The sequence below is a fragment of the Rhinopithecus bieti genome, unplaced genomic scaffold (genome assembly GCF_001698545.2).
Source record: "Rhinopithecus bieti isolate Rb0 unplaced genomic scaffold, ASM169854v2 scaffold_26532, whole genome shotgun sequence".
Classification (NCBI taxonomy): Eukaryota; Metazoa; Chordata; class Mammalia; order Primates; family Cercopithecidae; genus Rhinopithecus; species Rhinopithecus bieti.
The window spans coordinates 2584095-2595262 of NW_016812934.1; the positions used below are offsets into that span (position 1 = coordinate 2584095).

At 43.8% G+C, this 11168-nt stretch overlaps 1 protein-coding gene across 1 annotated transcript in view; it reads left to right on the top strand.

The window, feature by feature from the left end:
- CDH17 (cadherin 17) overlaps nt 1–11168 on the top strand; it is an 84511-nt gene that overhangs the window by 56735 nt on the left and 16608 nt on the right. Inside the window, exon 13 of the mRNA XM_017847371.1 lies at nt 9336–9580. Within this exon, the coding sequence (XP_017702860.1) occupies nt 9336–9580 (245 nt within the window). The remainder of the gene's footprint in view (nt 1–9335; nt 9581–11168) is intronic.

Here is an 11168-nt window from a genome sequence, read left to right on the forward strand (position 1 = left end):
TGGTGACAAAATCTCTCAGCATTTGCTTGTCTGTAAAGGATTTTATTTCTCCTTCACTTAGTTTGGCTGGATATGAAATTCTGGGTTGAAAATCTTTTCTTTAAGAATGTTGAATATTGGCCCCCACTCTCTTCTGGTTTGGAGAGTTTCTGCCAAGAGATCTGCTGTTAGTCTGAAGGGCTCCCCTTTGTGGGAAGCCCGACATTTCTCTCTGGCTGCCCTTAACATTTTTCCTTCATTTCAACTTTGGCGTATCTAACAATTATGTGTCTTGGAGTTGCTCTTCTTGAGGAGTATCTTTGTGGCATTCTCTGTATTTCCTGAATTTGAATGTTGGCCTGCCTTACTAGGTTGGGGAAGTTCTCCTGGATGATATCCTGCAGAGTGTTTTCCAACTTGGTTCCATTTTCCCTGTCACTTTCAGGCACACCAATCAGATGTAGATTTGGTCTTTTCACATAATCCCATATTTATTGGAGGCTTTGTTCATTTCTTTTTACTCTTTTTTCTCTACACTCCTCTTCTTGCTTCATTTCATTCATTTGATCTTCAGTCACTGATACTCTTTCTTCCAGTTGATCGAGTCGGTTACTGAAGCTTGTGCATTTGTCATGTAGTTCTCGTGTCATGGTTTTCATATCTATTGGTTCTTTTATGGTTTTCTCTGCATTGATTATTCTTGTTATCCATTCATCCATTCTTTTTTCAAGGTTTTTAGTTTTTTGCACTGGGTACATAGTTCCTCCTTTAGCTCTGAGAAGTTTGATCAACTGAAGCCTTCTTCTCTCAACTCATCAAAGTCATTCTCCATCCAGCTTTGTTCCATTGCTGGTGATGAGCTGCGTTCCTTTGGAGGGAGAGATGCGCTCTGATTTTTTGAATTTCCAGCTTTTCTGCACTGTTTTTTCCCCATCTTTGTGGTTTTATCTGCCTTTGGTCTTTGATGATGGTGACATACTGATGGGATTTTGCTGTGGGTATCCTTTCTGTTTGCTTGTTTTCCTTCTAACAGTCAGGACCCTTAGCTGCAAGTCTGTTGGAGTTTGCTTGAGGTCCACTTCAGACCCTGTTTACCTGGATATCAGCAGCGGAGGCTGCACAAGACAATATTGCTGAACAGCGAGTGTTACTGATTCTTGTTCTGGAACCTTCGCCTCAGAGGTGTAACCAGCCGTGTGAGGTGTCAGTCTGCACCTAGTGGGAGATGTTTCCCAGTTAGGCTACTCAGGGGTCAGGGACCCACTTGAGCAGGCAGTCTGTCTGTTCTCAGATCTCAGCCTCCGTGCTGGGAGAACCACTGCTCTCTTCAAAGCTGTCAGACAGGGACATTTACATCTGCAGAGGCTTCTGTTGCTTTTTGTTTAGCTGTGCCCTGTCCCCAGAGGTGGAATCTACAGAGACAGGCAGGCCTCCTTGAGCTGTGGTGGGCTCCACCCAATTAGATCTTCCCAGAGGCTTTGTTTACCTACTAAGCCTCAGCAATGGCAGGTGCCCCTCCCCCAGCCTCCCTGCCGCCTTGCAGGTAGATCTCACACTGCTGTACTAGCAATGAGGGAGGCTCCATGGGCGTGGGACCCTCTGGGCCAGGTGTAGGATATAATCTCCTGGTGTGCCATTTGCTAAGACCCCTGGTAAAGCGCAGTATTAGGGTGGGAGTTACCTGATTTTCCAGGTGTTGTGTGTCTCAGTTTCCCTTGGCTAGGAAAAGGAATTCCCTTCCCCCTTGTGCTTCCCAGGTAAGGCGATGCTTTGCCCTGCTTCAGCTCTCACTGCTCGGGCTGCATCTGCTGACCAGCACCGCCTGTCTGACACGCCCCAGTGAGATGAACCCGGTACCTCAGTTGAAAATGCAGAAATCACCCATCTTCTGTGTCACTCACGCTGGGAGCTGGAGGCTGGAGCTGTTCCTATTTGGTCATCTTGGGCGCCCCCAGTGTTTTATGTTTTTATTTGCTAAATCTGGCAACACTGTTAGGGGCCAAGAGTGGCACTCAGGGCCTTGCTTTCACTTCCCCCTTTGCAAATGTGAGGAGTTGGGTTGGATGACCCCATGGGCATTTTAGGCTGTAAACCCTTTATTCTAATGTGCCAGGCAGAGATACCTCTTGATTAACAAAACTGCTGGGTCTCCTTTCAAGGTTCAATAGACAAGTTTCTTTTCAATCCCCCTCCCCGCTGCTTTACTTTCATCTTTTACTGTATTGATAAGCCCATGGGCTTTCATTCTGTCTCTCCCTCTGTAAGGACTGGGTAATCTGGAGTCAGAGTCTTAATTACCTTGGTTCCTGTCTGTTTGTACAGGATTCTCCCAACCCTCCCTCAATCTACTCCTGTCCCCTGCCATGTACACCTGAATCTTGACTCTTTTCTCTGTGGCTGCCTTATCTGTGTTTAGAGCATGTCATGGGTTTACCATATGACTCAATTGGAAGCAGCACTCAATGCCGTCCAATGTACTTACAGTTAAGATACTTTCCTAGGGGAGAGAGTGAAACCTCGCTGTTAAAAAGGGCCAGAGAGAATTTGCAAGGGTGGCTAATTATTTAAGATTTGCAGTGCAGTGTGCTGGAAACTGCAAAAGAAAGCTCTGGAGTAGTTTTGAGCCAGAATAAAAGAAAACTGAAAGAGGCTAAAAATGAAGACAAAATAGAATAATTTCACAGAAAATGGACAGAAGCACAGAGGAAAAAGCACTAGTGCTAAAGCAAGCCCTGGGACAGAGTCTTGGAATTCTGATCCCATTGTTACCAAACATTCCAGCTCGAACCAAGGGCCCTGCTGCATTTCAGCAGAGAGGTTGCTGTGGACCAGCTCAAAGCCTTGGCCTTGTGTGTGAATCCGACATTTGGAAAAGGTACCATGCCAACCTCCTCTTGTGCTCACAGCAGTCTACACGGAGAGAGAAAATCACAGAAAGGATAAAGGAAAGGGCACTTTTCGGAGCTTGCAGTGGGTTGGGGTGTTCCTTTGCCGGTGATGGGGGCGGCTTTCTTTTATCCTTTTGCAGGACCAGAGCTCTCTAGGAATCTAAGGGAAGATAGAGGCCTCTCCATCCCAGAATGAACAAGGCCCATATGTCATCTTTTTTTAAACAGCGGTTTAACTTGGCCATTTGTGGTTAATGGGCCCTTTTAGGGAGATATTGGCACCTACCTCAATGATTAGCGGTGGGTGAGAGCTGTGAGTATTCTCCCTCACAACCTAACACGAGAAGTATGCTACAGTAGAGTAGGCCTCTGACCAAAGTCTTTGTCACATCCTTACTTTATATGTGATTCTATTTCAAGTGTCTATTATATCTCCTAGCATATATTAGAGGTTCAATAAATATTGCTTGACTTAATGAATAAATGAATTCTGTCCCATATACAATTATGAACAAGCAGACACATAGGTGATCATCCAACCTGTGCTTTAGGCCTATGACCTCCCAGCTGTCTGTCCCTTGGGCACTGTGATAACAATCCTTAAGCAAGTGGGTTTGTTCGACCATCCAGAGGCAGGAGATAACTGGCAGAACAGAACTGAGTCCTGGAACTCTGCAGGGTATAATCTGCTGGCCAGGCCAGATATCTATACTCCTATTCACAATGACTAAGGGATACACTAACCAAACAGCATATCTTTTTTTCCGAGACAGGTGCAGTGCCACAGTCATAGCTCATTGCAGCCTCAACCTCCTGGGCTTGAGTAATCCTCCCACCTCAGCCTCCTAAGTAGCTGGGATCACAGGCATGTGCCACCACACCCAGCTAATTTTTTATTTTTGTAGAGATGGGGTCTCCTTATGTTGCCCAGGCTGGTCTTGAACTCCTGGGTACAAGTGATCCACCTGCCTTAGCCTCCCAAAATGCTGGGATTACAGGTGTTTGAGCCACTGCGCCTGGCCCAAAGTGCATATCTCGGACACCACTCATATCACCAAGAAAATTTATTTGTAAGATCACTTTACTAATTAACAAACCTTCTAGTTCTGATTGAGATAGTGTTGGCTATCATAGCTACCTCTGGGATATAGATCTTGGATTAGGTTCTTTCAGATGCTAAGCAACAACCAACCCTGGACTGTGGATTCTTGATTAGGATACACCAAATGTTACCCAATTCCCCACTAGGATATAGAATAAAAATATAACAAAGGTATGTAGCTATACTATTTGTTACTGAGGTGTTTTATAGACTATATAATTTGGTTTTTTATGTATGGCTTTGTCTTCTAAGTCCTTGCCTATTAAGCCATCAGGGGACTACCACTGTTCTGAACTACTGTGTTAATAATTTTTAAACATTTAAATTAAGTTTGTTAATCACAATTATATCATTAACAGTTCATCTGAATTACAAATGTGCTAATCACAGGTAAAATTCATCGAGGGACTCATACATGGCAACTATAGTTTGTTTGCATAAACTCTCTTGCTTCTCCTACTGATTTTGAGGCAGGCAGAAATTCAGGCCCACAGCAAGGTACAGTCAGGCCTTCTGGTGATGGCAGAGCTGGGAACTTGACTCCATGTATCCAGCTCCTCTCAGGATGTAATTTCTGTGAGTCCTGGTGTTGCCACTTACTAGCTTGTGGCCTTGACCAAATGATGTAACCTCTCAGGCCCCAGTTTTCCAATCTGTAAAAATGGGTAAAATGGTAGCACCTTTCTAGTAAGGATGTTGAAGAATTAAATGCAAAAGTACGTATATGGTTCCTAACACAGCATCCAGCAGGTTGCAAACTTAAACATGTGGCATCACTTGATTCTAATTAATTAGAGCTAGGATTCTACCTGTGGACAGGTATGCTTTCCCCTGTTTCCTAAGGGGGCCAAACTTGCCTAATTCAAGAGTCAAATGGTGCATACTGAGGACTGCAGCCTCAGTCTGTCAAGGGGAAAGCCTGGAAATGAGTAATTTTGGCAAGTGCCCAAAGCGATCCTTCAGATTAAACAACTGTCAGAAATGCTCCCTGCTCTGTATTTACTGCTACCCAAGCTCCAGCCTCTCGTGTGGTTGGTTATCATGCTCTTGGGGCCAAATGTGTGTCATGAGCAGGAAAGCTATTTCTTTGAACCCTGCCTGGCTCAACAATAACTCTCCTGGGATCCTGTTTCTTGAAATTCAGGGTTCTGCCTTTTTTTAACTGGCAAATTTTGTCACTTCTCCACTATGGCTGATCTTTTTGAATTCTCAATTCACTAGCTATTTTTAACTAGCCCAAATGTCATCTGGAAAACTAATGTGCACACTTTGATCTCATCAGTGATCGCTAGTGAAAATGGTAAATATCCCAGTCTCAGCCCCTCTCCTTCAGCATCTTCTTTGCCTCCAAGTTGAATCTAAATCACTAGGTTTGACCTGTCAGGCAGTTGTGTGCACAAAAGGAATTGTGGTGTGAGCAGGTTTTTTAAGTTAACTTGAATATGTCTTGCCAAGATGGGACTGAGGCCATTCCAAGAGGCAGTGCAGGTCTCTTGACTTGGTCTTGCAGTCATATCCCCATGTCATGAAAAACAATGCACATGGCCGGACAAGGCTTGTTCTTGGCTCAGCTCTGCTGATTACCGTTTGCTAATTTAGTATTTTCCATTTATAATTTCTCCAGAAGATTTGATGTTTCTCCAGGTGTGGAAGTTATGTGAATAGAATTTTCAATGGTAGGCTGCTGCTTTTCATTCGTTTTTCCATCCAGTGTTTAGGGAACACTGACACTACCTTCTAGCTAGTCTTCCTGCCCCAGTGTGGATCACCTTGAATCCATCCCCCATGCAGCTGCTCCTAGAGTTATCTTTCTAAGACACAGATCTGACCTTGTTAGTCAAGGATGAAGTTCCAACTCCTCAGCTCACCATACAGTCTTCTCTTTCCACTCTCAGCCTTGCACATTCTCTTCTGGTAATACAGGCTGCTTCTCATTTGCACATACAGTGTCTCATTTCTTTAAACCGTTGCCTCTCGGACCAGTGATGGAATGAGGAAAAGCCAGGGAGGGTGCTTAGGACCTGCTTCGTGGTGAGGATGGATGCAGGTGTTCTGCCTAAGCATATGGACAGCTGTGCTGCCTGCCTGGGCCCGGACTTTGCTGAACTGGACAGGAACAGAGAGCTGTGTCCTTTGTCCCCATCACAGGCTCATTCTGGGGGCTGCTGCCTTCCTGCTTGGACTACTAGGCTTTTATCTCAACTGGACAGTTCTGTCATCCCCTGAGACTGGGAGTGGGTCCTGTGAGTCAGAAACTCCAGCTTGCTCTGCCCACCTCCACTTCAGGGGGAGAAGCCCAAACTGAACCGTGGACCACATGTAGCAATCACGAGGTCAACGAGGGCCAGGCCCTGCAGACAGTGGGTGCTTATCACTATGAACAACCTCTTTTTTCACACTTAGCTGGCTTACATGATTTTCTCTTACATATTTGAACAAATTTCAATTGCTTTTTCTATCTCAAATGACCCTGAGTCTTCACACACAGTTCCCACCCTTCCATGTGAAAAATCGTGCCACAGCACTTATGAACTAGAGAGTGAGTTGTGATGGTGTGTGTTGGTGCATACATGGGGGAAAGGGGGTTCTGGAAGGTGGGGATGTTCTCCAGAACCTCCTCTCCATGGAGTCCCTCAAGGACCAGGCCTTTCTGGTCTTTGTATTTCCTGACCAGCCCACTGTGGGCACTGTGTGTCAGGGAAGAGATGAGAAGCGAAGATGAATATGACGCAGTTCTTCCTCTCACGGAGCTTAGGGTCAGTGAAGATCTAAAATACATCAACAGTTGTATCTATTAGGTGCTATGAGACTGCAGAGGATGTGCAGCTTGTCAGTTTGAGGATTGAATGTGGGGAACAGGAAGCCGACATGGAGAAGACAGCACTGAGCCCACTCCTGAAGCGGGGGAGTACTCTTGGGCAGCCCTGTTAAATTCTGCCTCATATGAAATCAAAACTGGTTTCTTGATGTTCATTCCTGGTTCCATCTGGCAGGTCCTCAGCAGATCATCTGTCATCTCTGTTTCCCTCTCCCATACTCCGTGAGTTTAAAATCTTTGATTTGGGGCCTTGAGTTTTGAGGCCCTTGGAAAATCATTTCCCATAATAAATGGAAATCCCTATGCAAGCATTTCCCAAGTTGTCACCTGAGAACTGTCTTGGGAGAATCAATACATTTCTGTTGAATAAATGAAGTGTCCCACAGTTAAATAAATTTGAGGAATTCCATGTTCCAGTTCCTCTTCTAAGACATATTAGCGCAGTGCAAGCTCTGATAAGTCCTGTAAAAAAAAGACACTTTCATGGCTCCGTAATCATTTCGAGAAGGTTTTTGCTGACACTTGATTGCGAACCACTGCTATGAAAGTTTGCCTTGTTTATAAATGACAAATAAAAATTGTAAAGGAGGACAACATGTTTTGAAATATGCATACATTGTAAATGACTAATTAGAGCTCATTAGCATCTGCATTACCTCACATACTTATCATTCTTTATGATGAAAACACTTAAGATCTACACTCAGTGATTTTAAAGTATACACTATGTTGTTGTTAACTATAGTACCACGTTGTACAATAGATCTTTTAAACTTGTTCCTTCTAGCTGAAATTTTGCATGTTTTTACCAGCACCTCCCCAAACTCCTCATGCCCCAGCTCCTGGTAACCACTATTCTACTCTCTAAGTTCAACGCCTTTAGATTCCACATAGAAGTGAGAACATGTGTTGTCTTTCCACGCCTGGCTTATTTCACTTACCGTAATATCCTCTAGGTTCATCCGTGTTATCACAAATGATGGAACTTCCTTCCTTTTTAAAGCTGAACAGTATTTCATCGTGTGTGTATATATATATATGTGTGTGTGTATATATATGTATTTTGTTTATCCATTTGTTTGTTGTTCGACACTTAGATTGATTCCATATCTTGGCTATTGTGAATGATGCTGCGGTGAACATAGGAGTACAGATATCTCTTTGAATACTGACCTTATATACCCAGGAGTGGGATTTCTGGATCATATGGTCGTTCTATTTTTAATTGTTTGAGGTTCCTCCATACTGTTTTCCACAATGGCTATTGTAATTTACATTCTTATCAACCGTGCACAGGGTTCCCTTTTCTCCACATCCTCATCAATGTTTGTTTTTTGTCTTTTTGATAGGTCATTCTAACAGGTGTGAGGTGATATCTCATTGGGGTTTTAATTTGCATTTCTCCGATGATTAGTAATGAGCATTTTTTCATATACCTGTTGGCTGTTTGTATGTCTTCTTTTGAGAAATTACTATTCAGGTCCTTTGCCTATGTTTTAAACAGGTTGTTTTCTTGCTACTGAGTTGTTTGAATTCCTTATAAATTTTTTATATTAATCCTTTTTCAAATGTATATTTGCAAATATTTTCTCCTGATCTGTAAGTTGCCGCTTCACTGTTTCCTTTGCTATGTGGAAGCATCTTACTTTGATGCAATCCCATTTGTCTACTTTTGCTTTTGTAGTCGGTGCTTTTGGGGTCACACCTAAAAGATCACTGCTAGGCTGGGCATGGTGGCTAATGCCTATAATCCCAGCATTTTGGGAGGCTGAGGTGGGTGGGTCACTTGAGGTCAGGAATTTGAGACCAGCCTGGCCAACATGGCAGAACCCCCATCTCTACTAAAAATAAAAGGGTGAGTTTCCTCTATCTCGTGAGATGGTTTGCCCTTCTGTCATAGGATAACACAGCACAAAGTCCTCAACAGATGCTGGTGCCATGTTCTTGGGCTTTCTAGCCTCTAGAACTGAAAGTCAGATAAACTTCTATTCCAGCCAGGCATGGTGGCTCATACCTGTAATCCTAGCACCTTGGGAGGCCAAGGCGGGCAGATCACTTGAGGTAAGGAATTTGAGACCAGCCTGGCCAACATGGTGAAACCTTGTCTCTATTAAAAATACAAAAATTAGCCGGGCGTGGTGGTGGGTGCCTGTAATCCCAGCCACTTGGGAGACTGAGGCAGGAGAATCACTTGAACAAACCCAGGAGGTGGAGCTTGCAGTGAACCAAGATTGCACCACTGCACTAAAGGCTGGGTGACAGAGCATGAGGCTCCATCTCAAAAATAATTTAAAAAAATCATTGCCAAGACCAATGTCAGTTTTCTTCTGTTTTCTTCTAGTGGTGCTACAGGTTTTAGGTCTCATGTTTTGTCTATAATCTATTTTGAACTGATTTTCATACATGGTATAAGATAGTCTAATTTCATTCTTCTGCATGTGGATATCCAGTTTTCCCAATATCATATATTGAATATATGAGAGTTTAAGAAGCACAGGGAATGAATCTAATCACCCCAAAATTAATTTTCTGTCTTTCTCCTACACAGCCTCTTGATTTTGAAACAGCAGCTGTTTCCAACATTGTGTTCAAAGCAGAAAATCCTGAGCCTCTAGTGTTTGGTGTGACGTACAATGAAAGTTCTTTTGCCAAGTTCACGCTTTTTGTGACAGATGTGAATGAAGCACCTGAATTTTCCCAATACGTATTCCAAGCGAAAGTCAGTGAGGATGTAGCTATAGGCACTAAAGTGGGCAATGTGACTGCCAAGGATCCAGAAGGTCTGGACATAAGGTAAAGGGCAACAGTGCTGGGCAGGCCTGGCTGCGTGGTCACCAGAGTCAGTGGGGAGGAGGAGGAGGAGGAGGAGGAGCTGGCCTGCACTGACTCCAGGGCTGACCCTCACAGCACACCCAGCAATGATGAACTTGGCCTTGGTTTAGGAAGGTGTCAACACCCTGGGGGCATTCCGAGGGATGGTGGTTCATCAATAAGCATCTAGTCTCAGACAAGTGGGAAGCAGTGTGAGGTTCCATTCCAGCCCATGAGCTTCAGGTCCCAGCTGAGAGCTGGATGGTTCAGGTGAGGTTTACCTCTGAGAGAGACAAGATGAACCAGGCCCTGTGTCTGAGCCAGTTATCTGGGCTGGGTTTAAGAAAGGGTTCCAGCCTTAAAGGTGTATTGGAGTTCTAGACAGAGAGATCAAAGCCCAACTGGACAGACCATGCCAACTTACAGGGCTGAGGGAATCTTCTGGATGTAGGATACATAGGTTCCTTGGCTCCAAAGAGCACCCCTGGAGAAGTTGGTGCTCTGGTTGAGGTGGCTAAACAAAATGTATAAACATTTCCATCTTAGCAATTCCTTTTTTTCAGTTCAATAAATCCACACGGATTTCCTTAAAAAGTACAATGATGATTAATTTGCTTAACAAATATGTTTGTATATATCTGTATAATCTCTATAAAATCTTTAAGATCATGTAGTTAATAAGACTTGAACTCAGATCTTTCGCTGCTGTTGTACATTACACCTCCTGTCTATGGCATAATAAATATTTCAGCATGAATTAAATCATGCATGTGGCTATGAATGACAGACAATTCCTTAACTTTCTCTAAACATCTGGAGGGAGTCTTGCCTCCCATTGAGCTGTCCTTCAGGCACTTGGATTCACTTCTAAGACCTTTATCTGATCATTGAGAAGCAAGGTTACCACCTACAGTTTTACTCTAACTACTTCTGTAGTTTTATAGAGAAGAAAGAACAGTAGGGGATATACTCTGTGGTTTAGTGTAGATACTACTGAGTAAAAAATTATGAGGAGACACAATATGTTTTTAATCTTTATACCATTTATTTCACAAAAGTTCCTACCTTCTTCATGAAAATGCTATAAAAATCATTGGTCAAAGATGAGAATAAAAGTTTATCAGTGGGAAAATAAAGGCACATAAGAAAATTACCGTGATGAAACAAGGAAAGGACACGTATACAATTAAGTTGAGGTCAGGAAGAGGAGGTTAGCAAGGGAGACTGAGAAGAGGTGTTCTGTAAGGTGCAGTTCCAGAAGACAAAAGAAGAAAGTGTTTCAGGAGTAAGGAATAATCAATAGTTCAGACATGAGTAATAAGTCTGTTAAGAATTAAAGGCCGGGCGCGGTGGCTCACGCCTGTAATCCCAGCACTTTGGGAGGCCGAGACGGGCGGATCACAAGGTCAGGAGATCAAGACCATGGTGAAACCCCGTCTCTACTAAAAATACAAAAAATTAGCCAGGCGCAGTGGCGGGCGCCTGTAGTCCCAGCTACTCGGGAGGCTGAGGCAGGAGAATGGCGTGAACCCGGGAGGCGGAGCTTGCAGTGAGCCGAGATCGCGCCACT